A 21848-nucleotide genomic window follows, 5' to 3' on the forward strand; every position below is an offset into this window, starting at 1 on the left:
TCCGTTGATACAATCTCTTTCCTGTAGAGCCTGTTCCATTTTTTGACTTTTGACATAACTGTTTTGACTGGTCTGTAATGCCCCATTTCTTTATACTATTTTCAAAGTAAAGTATGGAATTGAGACAGAACGCTTGTGAATCATGGTTGAGTAAGTCTCTATAATCCTTCCCAAATGACAAGTGGGAAGTTTTTGATGATTATAGAGAACTGATGTTCCAAGGTTGGGGCTTTACACGCTATCCAAGCTTACAATATGATGTGGCTATTTTAGAGTTCTGACCACACCCCCTTGTTTGGATGTGATGGGATTTTGTGAGGTTGTAAGCCAATAGGTCACTGGACCCTAAGCTATAGGGATGCGTTAAAATGCTTTCTGACGCTAATGAATCACAAATCTAAGTGCAAAAATGTTGGTTAGCGTTCATTAAGTTTTTCATTGACACCCCTTCACCTACTGGAGCGTTGTGGCCCAGTGGATTAGTCTTCGGACTTTGAAACAGAGGGTCGTGGGTTTGAATCCCAGCCATGGCGTAATTTCCTTCGGCAAGAAATTTATCCACATTGTGCCGCACTCGACCCAAGTGAGGTGAATGGGTACCCGGTAGGATTTATTCCTTGAACGCTTTAGCGCCTATTAATATGGCGGCTCAGCTACAGCCGGGGTATTATTATGATACCAAGTATCAAAGCGCAGTTGAGTATATGCACATAGTAACTGCGCTATATAAATGGACATGTTATTATTATTAATATTACTGCGCATCACATTGAGTTTGACCTTGGAAGTACAGATCAACTTGTCTTGGGGTATAAAGCAATCTAAACCAGAAGAAGGCACATATTCCTGTAGCAGAATCATAATTAAGAAATCCATTGCGTTTAATCAATTTGTAATAACTGATTTAGTGAAATTACCTTTCAAAATGCACAGACGTGTATGTTTTTATGACCAAATATATTTGCTTGAATGCAACCATGGTTTGAACTAATGTCTTTGAAAGAAAGCTGATTCCTGTTTGGTAAAAAAGTGTCAATTGAAAGCATCCTAGATGTGAATGGTTGCGTGCTGGTAAGAACTAATTAGAGCAAACCCTGTTCTGTCTGTGAATGAACACTTGGCAGTCAACCAGTAATTTGTTGTGATTCACAGCTTGTAGCTAATAATAGAAAATAAAATTTAGATATCCCTAGTAAAAGAATATAAAGGCACTCATGAATAGATCCTTCATGGATTAAATGATAGTTACATTTGTTACTTTCCCCTGTTTTCTGCTATTTTCCCTTTGAAATGTGTTTATTATCAAATTTTTATCTTCTGCTCTCTCTCTCTTTCCCGCTATCTCTCCATAATTTGAGCAATATTTAAAGATAATAGAAACTCAGCTTCATAATTGACTCAGTCTCTCTGTAATATAAATTAGATTTGTTAGCATTATGTCATATATTGGTCACTTCCAAATTTAGACATCTGTCAAACTTCTGGCTCTTCCTCGTCATTATAATTAGTGGAAATAGGTATAAATTGACCAATCATTCATCATACTTTCATCCAGTCTAGAACAAGATCATCAGTGTATCATGTTTCTGTATCCCAATCGTCTTCCCTTTTTTGAAATTGGAAAAATTGAAAATATTCAAGTGCAAGCTATTAATTTAGCAGTAATGAAAGATGTTTTAAAAAGTAAAAAAAAAAAACTTCTCTTAAAATCTTTATTTAGTGAGATTTATGATAAAATGGTAGCTCCAGATCAGACAGAACTTTTGAAACCTACTTAAGTTATATTAAGTATGAGACAAATAAATCTTCACTTCTGCACGATTTGCAATATGATGTCTCTAATTATGTGCAATAATTCAGGACTACTTCCGACCTTGAAAAAAAGGGTTAATTTTATGATTTGATTTCAAATGAAAAGAAATTTATTACACATGGCTTCTTAAAAGACTGAATATGTACACTAATATCTTGAACAGAGTCCTAATTGAAACTAAATTGAATTTAGCGTAAACTATTGATGAGTCAGGGTCACTGAAAATTGATTAGAGGAAATTGTGACTTCCATTTTTTTAGTGATAGTTTATCAGCAGCTTGTCTAGAAATCTTTAATCCTAACATTGTAGAAACTATGTACTATTTCTGGTCTGTGATAAAGATCATTCAGGGGACTTCATCTTGATTAAAGACTATAATATAATACCTGGCTAATGGCAAAGGAAGAAAGATTTGTGGATATGAACTTCTTAACTGATCTCTCTGTGGCTTGTGGCTTGTTACTCAATAAACCCTTGTGACATAGAGAGGAACAGCCTCTATATGAATTTGGAATTGGCCTTGAGTAATCAATACTCACTTTGGTCACCTCACTTTAAGATTACATTTACTTCCATATGTAGAGGAAAATGTATTTGCATTTCATATTGTTATGATTCGGTACGCTGTACATTAGTTTGAAATTAAAAAGTTTTAAAATTGTTTATTTCAAATATTATTAATAGTAAAATGAGTTTTATATGAAGCATGTGTCAGTGTTGTTTTTGGTAAAGGTCTCTTTTTTAAAATTAATTAAATATGCTTTCTTTTCTTTGAAAAGCAAACATGTACTCTAAAGGACATGTTTGTAAACATGGATTTACTGTTGTTAAAACTTTCACCTGAAGGTAAATTGCATTTAAAAGCATACAGTAGATCTGTATTCTAATATCAGTTGTATTGAGAAAATCAGCATTCTAGTGCTTGTATTGATCATGTACTTGCATGTACTGCAATTTAACTATTGATATAGATCTGATTGTCATATCACCAATCACTATTATCTCATGCTAATATTATACAATCGTCAATTAAAGATAAATTCCAGTTTTGGTAACGATCTAAAAATGACTTTTTACAGAATCTAATATAATGACCACCTAAATGTCTGTTTGTATGAATAAAAAATATGTGCCAAAGGATTCTGGAAGAAATTGTGTAATTGCTGAGAAATAAGCAAAATAAGCGCGGATTCGGTCACTTCCGTCGGGTCTTTATTTTAGCAATAATAATACAGTGTCCCACGTGTGCCTATCTGTGTTGGTGATCTTCAGTGTGAACATTTTTCAGCGTAGATTTCAAGATTTCACAAAGTTCAGTTTATGTAACTGTACCAGATCTAGATCCTCGATGATATACTGACAATTAAGCCTTGTTTAACAGACTTTCTCATGAAATCAGTGTTTACTGCAAATACTGGAATTTCTCTTTAAGTATCATACTATCATATTTTCTAGATAACTATATTTGTGAGAAATTAGTAATGGTCACAGGATAGGGATAATAGTGATTGAAGCAAGGGAAATACTTCATAATAAAGGATTAATTCAGGGATTAATGATAGTATTAAGTTATTCAAGTAGCAGTAACCGACAGCAGGTCAAGACTAAAGTGATTATAAAATCACTTTGCTGAAATTATCCTTCTCTTGTAAGATAACTGATAGTCAAGGTTAGTCCATTGTTCCTTGTCAGGTTATGTGGGTCATTTTCCCTTATTTATATTATGTTTCTGCTTATTTTATTATGTTTTCAAAGAGAATAAAATATTTACTTTAATATCTGTGTATTTTCATATTTTCATATTTTTTCTTTGTGAATTGTCTCTTCATTAATGTTATTTTGTTTTGAGTTTTGTGCTGAAATGATTTGAACATTCTTTTATTTTTGTGCATTGTATTGTCATTTTTCAGAAAATATTTTTAATGAAAGTCTCTTATATCTTGTTGTTTAATTAAGGACGTTCCACAGTTATGTTTGTGCGCATTATGATCTGCGCATAGTTTACACTGCGCGCTGACGTCACAATGGATGAACAGGTGATTAATTAGCTGCGGGTATGTGCTGATTTTTCTCATCTTCTGCTCTTTAACTGCAGATTCGATGCGTTATTTCATGAAGCTAAAAATTGAATTATTCCATGGACCATTCAAAAAAAGATTCTCTCCAATTTAAAAATACTTTACTCTGCAGTGCTGCCAAGAATCACGAATATTACCCCGAGTTTGAATAAATGGTAGAGTGGTTTTGATTTTTTCTTCACATAGATACAAAGCATTCGGCGCATTTTTGGTGTTTTAAAAAGCACATTTGCTCTAATAAAAATACTGATAGTTTAAAAACAAGCACATGAACCCCTAATTTTTAATGTTTGTTCCTCTTAGGTTTACCTTCCTCTACAACTCTACAAATTTTGGTGAAAATGACATGGATTTTGAATAAAGTGCAGCATTTATTGTACTTTTGTAGTTTGTTACTGAAATTTCACATTTTTTAGATTGGGATTTTGTTATCTTTTACGCCATTTTTAAGAACTGACAGTGCTGTTAAACTTAAAATTGCAAACGAATAGCACTATAAACATATTCTCCATTCTAACGATACAATTATTAACTCTCTTGCGAAATTTGATGACTTTTTCATGTATTTTGACAGAGTAATAGAGGTCTAAACTCATTGTAGTAATCTTGGGCGGTCTAAAAATGTCAAATTCTTTTGAATGCGCAATTCTTAAGAACATCAATTTGGGTGAACTTTGAAGTTCTATAGCAAAAAATCAAGCACATGGACCTATGTTAATTTTTGTATATTTCGAATATTAAGGTTCTAAAGTATCTATGTGCAAAGTGTGGTGAAAATGACATGGATTTCACTTTAACTGTGGAACGTCCTTAAGTGCTTTATAAGGGATTCTGTTGGGATTGCTTTTTTTTTGTGGTGAAGTTCATCTGTAGCTTTTATATAAATTTTGTATATTAGCTTTAAAATCAATTCTTCTTCTCCATTACTTCGGTAATAGCTGCATCTCTACATATGCTATCATCTACATTGTTTTTCTTTTAAGCTCCATCTTTTAATATTGGTCATACAGTGTATGCTGTATCTGCTTTTGTTCTTTAGCTGGTAATGAAACATATTGGCCCGAATTCACAAAGGTGGTTTTGAAAACCCACGGTTGAATCCATGGTTTATGCAGATTTCCTGTATAAATTACGCTTAATTTAGCGCGTATCGGGCGCGTGTATAAAAAATGACCAATGCTGATGCACGCTTTTGTCACATTGCGCCAAATTGACACCTGTTAGTGTTACCATGGTTAGATACGCTATTTTATTCATGAGTCCACTGTTTGAAGAGTGGACTCATGAATAAAATAGCGTGGATAACCACGGCAACAGGCGTCAATTTGGCGCACTGTGACAAAAGCGCGCATCAGCATTGGACATTTTTTATATACGCGCCCGATACACGCTAAATCAAGCGTAATTTATACAGGAAATCTGAATAAACCATGGACTCAACCGTGGGTTTTCAAAACCACCTTTGTGAATTCGGGCCATTCTGACTTAATTTTCAACTAGGACTTATGGCTCTAACTCCTCTCTGAGAGACATGATAAGAAGTGAATGCCTCACTACAGGGGACTAGCACATGGACTTAGTCTCAAAACTTAGACCTCTTTATTACTAGAAGACAGCTGCAAAACATCCATCACTTCTCTATCTCCTTTTTGAAATTTTACTGAAGCTACATGTACAGTATCATCTCTCTTTACGTTGTAATTCATTTTGTCTGTTTATTCATACTTACAGAGGCAGTAAAGAATGCTACAGGTCCACTTCTGGTTGAAGTCTCCAAAACTCCTGGTGCACATCTAGGTGTGGGACTGAGCTCCATTCCAAGAAATGGAAAGTCTGTAATAATCATAGATAACCTCAAACCTGCTAGTATAGCAGATAGGTAAGAGAGAGAGAGTGGAAAAAATTCTATCAATATATGTCTTGATGTAGGACTTGGTTATGTTTGAAGGAACAACAAAAAGTTTATCAATTTTCAACCTTGGCTGGCCAGTATTGCGGACAGGTAGGCAAGTATGTCAAAGGTTAAGGTTAGCAAAAGTATACCAAAGGCCAATTGTAAATGTCTGTAGACACCATGGCACATATTTTGAAGTCAGGTTTATTTAGACCATGGTCTAACTCTGTGCTAAAATTATGGAAAGCCAAAAATGTCAAAAGTTTTCCTAATGTTTTATGTTTCTTATGTTTACTGTGCTCTTTCCAAACTTGTGAACGGTGAAGAAAGCTATCTTATTTATCTTTCTGAAGCAGTTAAGAATGATTTGAGAGAAAAATGAGCTGATGAATTAAAATTCTACAGTTAAAAATTTATGCCACTACTGGCTATCCATAGTTAAACCACAACTTTAAACCATAGTTTGAATTAAACCCTAATTCAGAATACAGGCCCATGTGTTGGTTCTTTATCAGTATTTTTGCTAGATTTAGAATTCATGGGGCTTGCTAAGCTCTGTATCTGTAATAAAATGTTTCACAAACCAAAATTATCTGGTTAATCTCTTGCTTGTTAATCTCATCTGATCAAAGAAGAATCGCATCTATATGTCCATCTATAAATAGATCCATGATTCAAGGTATGAATATTAGTATTTTTTTACACTTCACTATATATTTGTTATCAGCAATACTTAAAAAAAAGGACCAAGTTAGATTTTAATAGCACCTCATTAAAAATGAATCTAATAGAATATACAAGTTCATAATTGTATCTCAATATGTTTGATTATCAGATGTGGTGCTCTTCATGTTGGTGATGAGATCTTGACCATAGATGGATTGACCACTACTCATATGGGTGTAGCTGAAGCTATGAAGCTATTAGCATCTGGCACAGAGCAGGTCAAGCTTGAGATACTACCGGTCAGCCAAATGACCCCTAGATTGACCTATCATCGAGATATGCAGAAAATGGGAGGTATGTTACTTCAGACTGTCATGATACTGTTAGAAGTCCAAGTTCATAGAAATTCTACAGAAGCACATTTTGATTGCATGAAACAGGACACTATCGTTCGTCCAATAATTCAGACTTATGGTAATTTCATGAAACAGACATAGGGGAATGCAGTAAGCAGGAGATTGTTATTGTTGATGATGATGATGATGACGATGACGACGACGATGGCGATGAGGAGGAGGAGGATGGTGATGTGGATGCCTGTTTACATTTTATTGTGAATAGAACGAATAAGGAGAAAGGTATTTTTTGTGAAAATTTGAATCTTAGTCACCTGATGACAAGTATACTGCTCTACCAATGAGCCATTGGTAGTAGTTATAATATGATTGATTTCACAATAAAGAATAATATATATTTAAAACCTTATTTCCCCAAGTGAGCTAACATGGGAACACAGGAAAATACACTTTCAGTGGGATTCTTTATAGATCTCTTCTAAAAGACACTAGGGAGTCATTCCTTTTTTCTACTATTGAAGCAACATACATTAATTGAAGTGGTTGAGCATTTTTGGATCAATTATGTCTTTCAACAGTACAAGTAAATTCAACCTTTTCTTATAATCTTAGGTCAAGCATCCCGATCTACAACCCCATTGATGCCAGGTTATAGCCACAGTAGCCTATCAAGGATAGGAACAATGAACTCACAAAACACAAGGCAGCAGAGCAGTACGCTGGCACGGAAACTCAGATCAAAAGGACATAAGACAGGATCAATGTGTAAGTTATTCATGGTAGGGTTGTTAAGAAAATAATCAAAATAAATACACCATTAGCAATCTGGGTAAATTCCATTAGGTTTTATTTAATTAATAGAGCGCAAATGTCAATATGAGAGTAAAAGTTAAATGTAATAATAATTAAAGATTTGTATAGTGCACATATCTGTGGATGACTCTCAAGGCGCACAAACTACTTATATAATACAGAAAATAAAATTAAGTAAATACACAGAAATTGAACAAATTGACAAGAAAAAATACACAATGTACATGGGTCTCTCAAAACGAGAGCCTATTACATAAACTAAAGACCCCACTTTTTCATTTCATAGAATGCCAATTCCTTGTTCTTTGTTGATATGTACAAGCACATGATAAAGCAATTGTTATGAGTGAAAATTTTATAAACATGGACAATACAGATAAAGCTTGACAAACATATGTTAAACACAATAAACCGGTTTGATGGACATTTTTTCACTGTTGCAGTTTTGTTTGCTTTGATTTTCACAATTTTTCACTCTATTTTTCATATTTCAAATTTTAGGTCTGAAAAATGTTGTATTCCATTAAATTTACACTAATGTTGTCTTGTTCTATTGGATTGGATTTGCTTTGATTTTCATGTTTTGGGGGTCTGAAAACTGTTTTTTCCATGAATTTTTCATTAATTCCACATTCATCCTAATTTTTTTTTCCTTTCCTGTCCACAGTATCTCTAGCATCAACCATCAACGGCCTTTCATCACCTCAAGTATGCCATACAGACACTGTAGAAGTAACCTTATACTCTAGGACAGGTGACTATGGAATTCAGCTACAGAGTGGTGTCTTTGCTACAGAGATCCTAGGCTCTCCTGCTGTCGTTGGCTTTGTAGAACCAGGTGGAAAGGCTGAAAAGTAAGTACATTTGTTGGGGCTCATTTCATGAGGCTTGGTATCAATGGCAGGTGCCATCCGATTGGCTCATATCACATTTGTCTGAGAAAGGAAGATTCCTTCATTAATGGGAAGTTTAACTGGGTGAGGGAGGCTGTAAACCCTGTATATGGTCCAGTATTAATACATCATTAGACTCATGATATCAGATGTGGGTCCATTTCAAAAAGAGTTACAACTATGTTTACTTTGTAACTATGATGGAAACCTTGATTGTAAATGGCTTCTTTGCACTGTTATAATGGAAGTTGCAATACTGACAAAGTTACCATAGTAGTAACTCTTTATGACATGGGGTGCTGATGTGTAATTTAAAAAGTCTTTCTTTCTCAATTACATTTACAATTTTTGCTCCATCATAAATGCATAGCTTAGCCACAATGCTATAGTACACACTCATGCACTATACCAATAATTTTGGTGATGCAAATGTAAACAATCTCAGTGTGAATTATACATACATTATTCGCTGTGATATATTAGCAATTATGGGGTATGACAAAGTTAGATTCATTTGACAAAGTAGTACATCTCTTCCCTTTTGTGACTTTTAGGAGTGGTGTCATGCAGGCCGGTGATCGTTTGATTGCAATCAATGGTAGTTATACTGAAGATATGACAGCAGATGAAGCTAACCATATCCTGAGGGAAAGTGCACCACAGGTCACCTTAGAAATAGAGTTTGATATTGCAGGTAAGAGCTAAATCTGGCTTCAGTAAAGCTCACTTCTGTCCAAGTTCAATGGGATTTTCCCCTGTAGATTATGAAGCAATAACATTGTTGTCTTGACCAGCTTATATACACTGTAGATTAATATTAATTGATGTTTCTTTGAAATCTAATGACAAGCTTATTGAATAAACTTTACAGACTTTATCTAGTTTCTTCTTGGATTACTTGTTGGTGGGGCAAGCTTTTTGCAGTTTTTTCCTGAGTTTTAAAAAATTATTCTCATGATTTTTTAGTCTGGCTGTAAATTTTTCAATATATAATCACATTAATTTGAAGCTGTATAAACATCACTTATAATTTATGACTTAATTACTTTCCTTTTGTATTTTTTCAGAGTCTGTCGTTCCTAGCAGTGGTGTCTTTAATGTCAAGTTGCCTGTTAGCGAAATGGGTCTTGGTATAACACTTACAAGTAAGTCACTCCTTCACTTTGTTTGGTAGATCTGATCATTTTTATTATGTTGCAACAATGAAATTGAAATAGAATATTGGAGAAAGTATGAGCATTTTGTTTTTTATTAGCAGCACTGTACATATCCGTATGCAAGTGGGATACATAGACAACTTCACAGGCATGCTCAACTTGCAAAACATGTAGCACTATGTCAAATGGAAATCGATAATATATCACTTCCTCTGTCACCAGTGTAGAACTTTTCAGAATATTCTGTTTCATTGATGATCAATAATGAACCAAGATACATGTGAAACAATTTTGGTAGTTTAAAAGGAAAAATTGAGTTTTGCATGTGTATATTACCAAGTATTGAATGTCTTGTTTATTTTATTTATTTCAGGTCTTAAACACAGAAAGTTAGGTGATGGGCTTCTTATATCAACAGTAAAGAAGGGCAGTGTAGCCAACAGGTAATGTTATTCAACTTCTCTCTCTCACTAAATTTACTCCTGTTTTGAGCTCTTTTCACCCCCTTTGTTAATCATCAGCACTAGATGGCACTCTCATACACGTACACTGTGCTCAACTTGACTGCTGACTCACTGCATATGGTTTGACTGAGGTCTTTTAAAATTAATGCGGTCATGAACTGCAGACATCTCCACCATAACTACTTACCCTTTAATGTGATGACATTTCTGGCTGCTCTAGCTTCTTAGCTGAAATTTAGGTCATCTTTTGGCTTCTGTAAGTCAAAATTGAGTGGAAATACCAGAGACACAGAAACTAGTTTGAAAATTATGATTTGCAGGAATAAGACAAATTTTGCTGTTTTTAAAGGTACTTATTGACAAACTAGATATTTATTAATCTATTCCTTTTCCTTGTTTCCAAGGGTTCATCAGTGATTAAACAAAACTTTGGCCTTAGAATAACATTTCCTTTGTAAATATTTGAATACAATCATTTGTCCAAGTATAGACAAGAATACTTTCATTAGAATTAGCATGAGGAGAGCGCCTTCATGGCATAGTAATGAAGTAAGAAGCTTTATGTTGAGATACTTTGCTACTGCGCTTGCACGTGGGAGATTCTTGTTATATTTGTTATTATCATCATAAAATTACTGATTTTGAAATCAAATTACTGATTTTAGCTTTAGAATGAGTGATTTGTGGTCTTAATGCATCTCTGCTATGCAGTGAATAATTATATGAACATGAAGTAAATATATTTTTTTTAAATCTCTTTTGGCTATCTAGGAGTGGTACATTAGAACCTGGAGATCAAGTCCTTGCCATAGATGATATCCATTTAGACAGTATTACAGTAGAAGAAGCCATGCATCTATTGGCTCAAGCAGATGAAATCGTCAAACTCAAAGTCAAGAAGAATGAGGCTTATTCAGGTTAGTTACCGTGCATAATATCTTCTCAAAACATTAGATAGTATCTGATTTCTGATTCATACTACGGCTGAAATCTTTTGCATTGATTTTATTTTTAAAAAGTAATTTCTTCATTGCAAAATTTCAAATTTTCTGTGTGGAAATGAAGAAATTTTGTCTGAGTATGTTACATTATATTTTCTAGAGATTGATTTCTAGGAGTCTTAATATCAAAAGTTATAAAGCCTGTAAATCATATCAGATACTGATAAAATCTATCATCGTTGATTGGTCAGCTGGCTCTATTACTAGATGAGTATTAGGTTTATCTCAATGTGAAAGTAAGAAATTTCTATTGAGGTCTTCCTTTTCAGTATCCTGAAAGATAAATTGAGAGCTTATGTCTCTGTTATTGCCTGAATGTTAATCTGAGTCCCCTATAATAAAGATCTACAATAAGTTACATGTACTTTTGGCAGTCTTGGTTTGGTTGGATGTTTAGTACTCCAACTGTGTTTGATTCTACATAAAATGAGACCTCTGAACATAAAAGCAAATGTATATGGTTCTAGGTTTTAATTGATTGTTTTTTCCAGATGAGCCTGATGTAAGTGGTGCAATATCTTACTCAGTGGAGCTTGTTAGACACGGTGGTCCGTTGGGTATTACAATCTCAGGAACAGAAGAACCTTTTGATCCTGTCATTATCTCAGGGCTCACAGAGAATGGTCTTGCTGAAAGGTAAGTTGTAGAGGAGCTTGTAAGATACGGTGGTCCACTTGGTATTGTAATCTCAGAAACTGAAGAATCGTCTTATCCTGTTTGAATCTCTTTGCTCACATAGCATTTTTAAGCTGAGAGTTGTAAAGTTTTGTGTTTATTTTGATAATTTTCCTAGAATCAAGATAAACCTGGAATTCAACAAAATATAGATGCTTCTGAAAGATTATTGATGCTGGGTTGGGATGTTGTTATTGCTATTGCTTCACCATAGTTTGAACTAATACTTAATGGAATATTCATACTACTTGCAGTGACTGCTTGGATACTATAGGTTTGGTCAATAAATTTAGTTGTCATATTCCCGCTGAATCATATAGTCAGTTTGAAACAAGTATCCATTTGTATACAACATTTTTATATTTCTATAATCACTTATTGAGGTTACAGAAATATCATCTCAGTTTAAACAAAGAAGTTTAATAATTAGAAGCAAACCAAAAATTGTAACAAAATTGTACATTGATATGTTTTTTTTGTAATAGTGTGGTTATATTTTGATTCAATTTTTCATGTGAAAAGTAAGAAAAAGAAGCAAGATTTCAACGGGCAGGAAGTACGCTTTTAAACATGTCTGATTGACATAATTTATTATGTTTTCAGGACTGGTGCTATTCATTTGGGTGACCGTTTGCTAGCCATCAATGGTGTATCATTGAAGGGTAAGACTCTGTCTGAAGCAATACGTCTTCTACAGTCTGCAGGGGATACAGTGGTCCTCAAGATCAGTAAGAAGGAAAAGCATCGTGGCCATGATCAGGTAAGAGAATCTCATTGATTACTCAGGTTTTATCTGTATGCATGTAAAATACATCTACATCTACATCTACTTGTATGTAGCTGAAAGTAAGAAGAATACTACATAAACTAGTTTTAGGGATTAAAAAACAAAATTGTCAAGTATTGTCAAAATTTTTCTTCTGTATACTTTTTACTTATGAAAAAAAAAGTAAATTGATGATGAACAGCTCTTGAAGAAAACAAACATGAAATAAAAGATCATGGAAATGTAACATATACGGTATAAGAGACATATGTTTTTTTGTGTAAGAAGGTTAAAGCTTTCATATGAAGATATCAAGAATAGAATGAATGATGATTTACATTGTGAAAAATGTTGAAGAGTGTAGTAAAAGACCATTGCACTTCTTATCGTTTCCACACCAAAAAGGGGTTTATAGAAATCAGCATATGGCTGTGGCTTGAACTACTAGTACCTCCCATAGGCAGGGATCATAATCAGCTTCAGTGAAATTGCTAGGCTTGGTAAAGTTAGAGTTAGTTGTAGTTGTTATATTTTTACAGGGAAATGCTTTATTTTGTATTGGTATATTAAAAGATGTATTCAATTATTTCTATATTCAGATTTTTGTTAATGTTTGTCATACCAATGTTTTAATTTCAATTCTATCATATTGTACTTTATGGTGCTTGAATCTTTTAATTTACCTTCAGGGAAACAAACCATCATCAAGAAGCCAGAGTCCTAGTAGGTTTGGTAGAGGAACTACGCACTATGATGCAGACCACATCGCTACACCTGTCATGATACAGACCAATGGAGACTCATGGGAAGGATCAGGTATGGACACTGGTTACCATAGTAACCACACACATCACTCTCGCTCTCACTCACCAAAGACTAGCCGTTCCCGACGTAGCAGCATGTCACCGTCAAGAAGAAGCAATCGCCCGAGGAGGGTGCACAATTCATCACACTCCACATCCCCCAATGATGCAAGTGAGGATGAGCTTGATGAGCGGCGGAGGGCTTTCGTAAATGGCGGCAATGGTTCGTATCCAGTCGATATCCTAAGCTCGGATCAAGATGACAGTTATGCCCACTCCCAGCACAGCTACCATCCACATGAAGCGCAGATCGCCAAACACAGAGAGTTCCTTCGTCAGCTTGAAGCTAGTTTCCTCAACACCGATCAGTTCACATCGAGTGAGATGCGACGTGCTGGTAGCGTTGGTCATGGCTACTACCCCAACCAACCAAGCACCATAGGAGGACGTAAACCAAGCACCAGCTCACTTCAGATGTACAGTGATTCTTCCCATAGCTACACCCTTCCACCCCATGCCCCTACCAGTGGGGGTGGGTACAACCAGTTTGAGAGTTTTAGTTCCAAGAGTGAGAGTGTGAACACAACGCACCAGAATGCATTAAATCAGAACGATGCCTCACACTTGGGGGATGAGTCAACGGTATCTGATCCACCGAATGCTGCACCAGTAGAGCTTCACAAGGTATCTCTGATGAAGGACAGTGATGTAGAGGACTTTGGATTCAGTGTATCTGATGGTATTTCAGACAAGGGTGTGTTTGTGAATACTGTAAGACCAGGTGGACCTGCTTCACGTAGTGGCAATGTCAAACCCTTTGATAGGATACTGCAGGTGAGTTCATATTTCTTTTTATCATTGTTGTGGATGATTTAAATTAAAAAAGGAACGCTTTTCTTTATTTCCTTGAGCTTTTTTTTCATTCTTCATTTATTTATTGCAGGAAATCTTGGACTGTGTAGATGATGACAGTGATGATAATGAAGATGGTTGGCAATGATGATGATATAGATGACTTGATGCCAGTAATGATGATGGTGAGGAGGAGGATGATGAGGATTGTGACAACGACGATGACGATGATGATGATGATAATGATGATTGTGATTGTACTGATGATGATGATTGTGATGGTAATGATGATGATGATGGTGATGATGATGATGATGATGATGATGATGATGATGGGATGATATGATATGATGATGGTGGTGGTGGCAATGTAGAAGATGGTGTTGAAAAAAAGATGAGGATCATATTAGATGATGATTGATTTGATTACTTAGGCCATGACCTAGTAATATTGTTATCGCTGCAAAAATATAATAAATGACATTGATTAAAATAAAAGCCGGAATGTTTTTTGTAATGATTCTAGATTCGCATATGCTTTTAAAGTGGATTGTGCTCAGTTGAAATTGATAGCGATAATGACAGGGTTGCTCATATTTGAGCTTTACACACAAAAATGCATACAGGTTATGCTGCTCTGTTGACATTTGTAGCAATTCATCCTCACACATATATGAATGACCTTCCTTTGTTGTAAACAAATTATGAATGGTCGGTTATCAGCATTTCATCACTCATCTCCATGACAACCATTGCTCTTAGCAACCACATCACTTTAGTTGTAGAGGCCGTTCTCATTACGCTTTCTAAAACTAGTTTACTGGAAACCGATTCAGGAAACCACTTTGGAAGATCGCTTTGCTAGCGTTCTCACTTGATCACACGAAAGTGGTTTTCAAAATCACTTCACGTAAAGCGCTCTTGTTGCTATGGAAACGCTCTCAGTGGGGTGACACGTTTCGCGCGAAATTCGAAACCGCAGCATAAGCATTCTACACCTGTCGTGTGGAGTAGCGCGCTCAAAATGTGCGAAGATCGCTTCCCGAAGAACGGTTGTGTCCTCACTTACGCTAAAACCACTTTAACGAGGCAAAGCGATCTTGAAATCTACATCGCGAGTTGGTTTTCCAAACTGGTTTGGAAGATCGCTTCCAAGACCGCTTTGACCGTTCTCACTACGCGTTAAACTAGTTTCCACTAAACTAGTTTCCAGTAAACTAGTTTTAGGAACGTAGTGAGAACAGCCTCGTAGACTCCATGTAAAGTAACCCATTGGGACTGCGTTGCTTACATGTACTGTGAGAGTAAACCCTTGTTATTACTTCTCCTTCAGTGGTTTCAAATACAAAATAATTCTTCATTTGATTAGTGTAGGAAAAGTGTAACTGATCCAGTGTTATAAAGTTGGATTATGGGAAAGAATGGGAACTACATGCATCAATGAAGACTATCTTATTCTATGTTCTACGTACTGGGAATCTTGCTATAAGATTGGTCAAAGCTAACCACATGTAATTATAATTCGTTATATGAATTTAAGCATTTGACAAATAAAAGGGAACTGCCCCTTATTTTTTTATCCATTTTGTTTCATGACATGCATGGATATTAAATTTCATTGTGAAAAAACACAATAATCTTCCAAGAACTTGATTTGTGCACCTTCCATCAGTTAAACCAAGTGTTGTCTCAACTACATGTATTTGATATAAAAATCCTTTCTTGTAGAGAATTATATATATATATGTATATATATATTTCTCTACATCTGTGTTTAAGCAAGGCTCCACATTAACTTTTTTTGGTGGTGGCCCGTTCGGGCCACCAAAACCTTCAAATAATTTTTTTTGGTGGCCCGAAAAATATAAAGAAAAACATTGAAAATTATTAAATGGGTATAAATGGTTTTTTAACCACTGTCAAAAAAATGAAAGAAAATAATAAAACGGCAAAAAAAAGTGTGAGAAAATTCCTTCCCTATATTTGCCAAAATGTTGGAAAAATTCACATTTCATATTAATGAAATGCCTTCCCAAAGTATGTACTTTCTCAAGAGTTGTTTAAGAAGTCATTTATAAACAAGAAAGAAAAGTAACTGTCTGTTTGTTTTTGGCTAGAAAAGACCGGAAAAGACACAGCTTCGAAAGAAACCAAGTAACAACATACATACAAATGCACACGTGGGACTGTGATGTACTCACCTATGTGTTTTTATGTGCATTATTTTCATTTGGAAATCGGTCTTTTTGAGTCAAAAGAGAGGTCATGATTCCTCTTTTAAATGCTTGAAAATAATCAGGATACACCAGATTTTGGCAAAAAGGTCTGTAGAAGGGCTTTTCATTGGTGTAAAATGTGACTTTGACTTGGATTTTCACAGTTCTGTGGAAGATTTCTTAGCTGCAACATTTCGTATTGCAGCTCCCTGAGTCTGAATATATAGGCTGCTGACTCACAGCTGCTTGAAGCATGCAAAGCTCACGCCAGCCGGCCGGCGCGGCCGGCTGGATAAAAGCTACTTAATGCTATAGCGGTAGGCCAATTTTGTGTGTGTGTTTGTGTGTAGATCAACAAAAAGGGCGCATGACGAACTGGCTTGCAATTTGAACTGTAAAAGTTGATAAATGCGTGCAAAATGGGGAGAAAAATTGCGCTATTCTGAAAATTATTGGTTGCCCGATTCGATATTCGGGCCACCAAAACTTAATATTTTTTCAATAATGGTTGCCCGAGGTGAATTTCTGGTGGCCCCGGGCTACCGCTAATGTCGAGCCTGCTAATTTTTTTGGTCTTTCAATGTTCGTAATGCGCCTTAACGCCCTCTACCTTCGCCTTTACGTCTATATGTGTATTATGACAGAATAAACCCATTCATAGACTTCGCCCTTCCGTAGGATGTAGGCATATATATATATATATATATATATATATATATATATAGTTAATGGTTTCAGATGTGGAATATAAAGCAATTAATCACCTCTTGATGTTAGGTGAAAATGAGACAAACAATCACTACCTTGGTGAGCTGATATCAGCTTTACTTCTGGATAGCTACATCCGGCTCACCTCGTTAGTGATAGCACCTTTGCCACAGGTGAGTTGCTTAATATATTGTCTGGATGTTATGCCCTCGTAAAAAAATTTGAAGAAGATAATGAAGTTCAGTAAGTACAGGATAGAGATACATAATGCAAAGTGATTTAGTTGTAAGAGATATATATTATAGGCTACAGTGAGACAAAGTGAATGAAGAGTGTGAGTAAAACTTGTCTTGTGGCTTTGTTATGGATATGATAGGTTGATAGCATAATAATGCAATCAGATTTTGATCAAGTTGTCAAAATTGTTTGTATATTAAATCCTCTCATGACATAATGATTGACATTTACTAAGCCAGGTATGGCCAAACATGAGTCTCATCGAACTTCGACATTCACACAGCAGCTTAAAAACTGTCAGTTAGATCTGTGCAGCTCTTGTTTGTTAACAATCGCTGCTGGGAGATTTGTGCAAAATTTCATAAACCGCAAAGACGTTAAGAAGCAAGATGGAATGATGAATGAAGACAGACAGATCAATAGAGGAAAGTGGGTGTAGAAAATGTGAATAATGGGGAAAAGGAAAGGTGTGAGGAGGCATGTACACTTTTTAATGTATTAGGATGGGAGTACAAACAAACCCCAAGTTACACAAAATCAGGATTAATGATCAAATTATGTGAATAAAGAAAACAGTAAGATGTGGAATATACATGTAAGATATTTCAGAGCAACAAGAATCAGTTTGTAAAATATAATTAAATCTTGGTCCTCTGAAAATCATGAGTAAATTATGAATGCAAGTCACTGATGCCCACAGGCAATAATGTACAGCAAATGGAAAGTTTGTAATCATTTTTTTTTTTTTGCAATAGAATTTTCAAATCTACCAACAGTCAAATGATGCATGTATGTATGCTCCATATTCCAATTGTTGATTTATTTACAATTTGATTAGAGGAAATGAAATACATTTGGGAATGTACGTTTGTCTTCATAGTTTGTAGGTAGGTTTGTAAGTAAATTTTGTATTGGAGCAGTGGGACAGGAGGTTGAGAAAGAAATATGAAAATTGATGGGATAGATACTAATGGACACTGGATGTAGAGGGAGAGCTGGAAAGGTTGTTGACCATTAGCAAATATACAGGGGGGGGGGTTGATAGAGGAAGAGTGCAAGGGAACAGAGCAACAGATAGACAAAGCGGTGCTCATGCTTTTACATACACATCTTGAAACGCACTAGAGGCAGTGATAGAGGTAGAAGAAAGATGAGGAGAGAAGAAGATAGAGAGTGAGGGGGTGTAGAGACACCTTGAGAGAGAGAGAGAGGGGGGGGGGTAGAGAGCCTTGGAGGCAGTGATAGAGGAAAGATGAGAAAAGGATGAACAACTGGTAGGCAACAAGAGGGAGAGACAGTGAGGAAGAATGAGGAGGAAATGAAAATGGTATAGGAGAGGAAAGATGTGAAAATAGAGGAATGGAGAGAGTTTGAGAGAGAGGGGGGGGGGGGGAGGGGGATGGCGATAGTACTAGTATATAGACTGAGAGACTGAAAGAGGAAAGAGAAAAACAAGTGATTGGCCAGCCCTAAGAGTGAGAGATGGTTAATGCAAGATGTTGCGTAAAGTAAAAAGAAAAGAAAGTGGAAGATTGGGAGAGAAAAAAAGAGATGATATATAGACTGGGAGATAGTGAGAGAGTGAGAGATTGTAAGGAAGGGTGGGGAGAAAAGAAAGAAGGAAGAAAAGCGGAGAAAGCGATAGAGGAGATGGATAGGAGGTGAATGAATTCAGTGAGTAAATTGCTTGAAGCCTCTCACGCTCTTGCCCCGTTTCTTGATTGAAAGCATCAACAGAGAGCTAGTGGTTGTGCATTACCCTGAATTCAAGTATGGGTGTTCCCCCATGACATGTACCGTGTGTGTGTGTGTGGGATGCGTAGCATACAGAGTGTCCAGTAAAAACAATGGAATACAACAATTTCGTTAAATTCGTAAAAACCATCAATAGTCAAAGTAAGATAAATTATCACCTTGATTCCTCTGAAACAAAACATAATGTTTGGGAGTACCATAGTCCTTGACATTTGATTTATACTTTGTCATATTTTCTTTTGCTAATAATCATAAATAATAAAACTTTAGACATTTCTTTTGTGAATTTTACCAATGAATATAAAATTTTGCATCTCTCACACAAATGAGCTCTATTAATTTATAATTATTTATTATTTCAATTTATTGATTTTAAGCGCATTCGGCTTAATGGGAATAGCAGTATAAATAATAAGTAATAATAATTTTAGGATTCTTTCTTTGACCTAGCAATGAATTCTATAATATTTACGGTATCAAATTTTGATACAAATTCTCAATGAAAAATATCAAATATACTTCATGTTATGAAAGGTTGGATCTCTGTGACTATGCAGAATGCAACATAATAATGCTTTAGACACATTTGACTCTACTATCATGAGATGGTATAGAATGGGTGTAGAAAGAGAGATTGTCCAATCATGACACACACTCACACCCCACTCACACCAATCAATAGGGAATGTCAACATTGAAAGTGGCTAGAAATTGGACGGTATGAATGGCAAGGTATTCCCTGGAGGCTGTAATCGGGCTTGAAATTGCTTGACGTGTTGTCCATAGTACATGGTGTGCCATAAACAGAATGCAAAATGAGGTTATGTGACTATTATTTGTAATATTGTCTCATTTTCAGACTTAGATTTTAAACCAAGGTTGTTCTTGACAACTTTTAAGCTATCCAGAGGTTTTGTATACATAGCAAGTACATGTAATAATAAAGGCAGAATTTAAAGCATTGTTTATTATGAATATTATTAGAATACCTCTCTACTTTTTATCTAAAAAAATGTGGTTGAATTTCATGCAATCCTGTAGGATTCTTGTTAAAATGATTAGTAAATTTGTAAATGTTTTCTTTTCTATTGCTCCAGATCAACCAGACAAGAACCCATGACTTTGATTGTTGCATGGTCGTACCACTCATCACAGACTCCGGTAACAAACTAGAGTTGGTTGTTAGTCGTAATCCGCTGGCCAAGCAACAGAATGGTGAAGATGAAGGGTCATGGTCTGGTGTAGAGAATGGTCATTTTGTTCAGATGCAACCTGCTGCTGCTGCACAATTCTAAACTACCCGGGGTAGTCACATTTCTAAACCATGCATCACTGACTTGCTGTAGAAACTACACTATTAAGGGTATCAAGAAAAAGTTAAGGATATAAAGAAATCATTTCAGGTGGAATTGGGACCAAACATTGGTTAGCAGGCCTGATAATTGACTAATCTAACCTAACCAAGCATGTTGTTATCTGTGTTTTTAAAAAAGTGTTATACTTTACCAAATAAAAATTGGTGGTTCATACTAGTTTTTATAGTTAAGCTTGCGATCAAGGAAAAAACGTCATTGGAAAATTTGAAAAAATGTGCTTAAGTGATTACTTGCATCAAATTTCTAAAAAATTGTTTTTCATCCATATATTCATTGACATTATATATAAAAACAGGGATTATTGCTATTTTTATTAGTAATACAAAATCCTTGTATGATTTTTTTTTTTTAAAGAACACATTGGATTGAATAAAAATATTTGTATCATGGCTGAATATAGGCCAACCAAAAACAAACTGGATTTTGAGGTAAGATAACATTTTCCAAAATAGGCAATCATGACAGAATTACTGGAGACTTGCTTTTAAAATGACTTATCGTAACTGGTTACTCAAATGGTTTGCGTGTCATATCTGCCTAAATAGTTGTTTCACATGACATGACATTCTGCTGAAATTGCAATGTGTTTCCTTTTATATGTGAATCACTTTACATTTGACACCTGGTCACTCTAGAAAAACTTTTTTTTAAATGATCACAAGGTGGATTTTTACGAATGATTGCAGTTATCGTTATGTGCAGTCAGTCATGCACATCAACTATATGATTAATTGCCAAACTTTGCGTGACCAGACACACTGATTTGAATTTTTTCTATACAATAATGAATCTGACGGGAAGAATTTGCATCAGATTGTTTTCAATGAAGAGTCTAGATAGATGAAGTGGGTTTGTATTAAAAAGATTTGATCATAATCAATATTCTGGTATTAAATGTTCAATGATATATATGTTTTTATGTATTTTATAATATTCATCTCAGATATATTTTGATTAATGCTCCATACTTTGATATATTAATCATTCAACAGGGGAAGTATAACAGAATATATTGAAATATATGTCAAATCGTCATATTGAATAAAAAAGGATTTGGTGTATAAATGCATCTTGCCTCACTTAATCTCATCCTATTAAAAGGAATATTTTTGCTATGATAATTATGAATTGTATTGAAGTTATCTCTACTTTAATATCTATATCTGACGATTGCTGCAGGTGATTATATAGTGCAGGAAACCAGTTATGCGTGCATTACATTTTATATCTCAGTATATGTATATAATTATTTATGATTTTCTCGTCAGCTACGTCTGGATCTGTATATTGATGTATAAACTGTTTACCTAAAATGCATTGTATA

General features: G+C 35.1%; 1 protein-coding gene across 1 annotated transcript in view; it reads left to right on the plus strand.

Moving 5' to 3' along the window:
- Positions 1-21170, plus strand: part of LOC129257258 (glutamate receptor-interacting protein 2-like) — a 45631-nt gene extending 24461 nt beyond the window's left edge. The window contains exons 7-18 of the mRNA XM_064095972.1: positions 5624-5771; positions 6622-6806; positions 7421-7573; positions 8289-8475; positions 9069-9208; positions 9582-9659; positions 10045-10114; positions 10907-11052; positions 11628-11772; positions 12415-12571; positions 13267-14214; positions 20246-21170. Of these exons, the coding sequence (XP_063952042.1) occupies positions 5624-5771; positions 6622-6806; positions 7421-7573; positions 8289-8475; positions 9069-9208; positions 9582-9659; positions 10045-10114; positions 10907-11052; positions 11628-11772; positions 12415-12571; positions 13267-14214; positions 20246-20443 (2555 nt within the window). The 3' untranslated portion in view covers positions 20444-21170. The remainder of the gene's footprint in view (positions 1-5623; positions 5772-6621; positions 6807-7420; positions 7574-8288; positions 8476-9068; positions 9209-9581; positions 9660-10044; positions 10115-10906; positions 11053-11627; positions 11773-12414; positions 12572-13266; positions 14215-20245) is intronic.
- Positions 21171-21848: the final 678 nt, after the last annotated feature.

Source organism: Lytechinus pictus, chromosome 3, assembly GCF_037042905.1.
Source record: "Lytechinus pictus isolate F3 Inbred chromosome 3, Lp3.0, whole genome shotgun sequence".
In the NCBI taxonomy this organism is placed as follows: domain Eukaryota; kingdom Metazoa; phylum Echinodermata; class Echinoidea; order Temnopleuroida; family Toxopneustidae; genus Lytechinus; species Lytechinus pictus.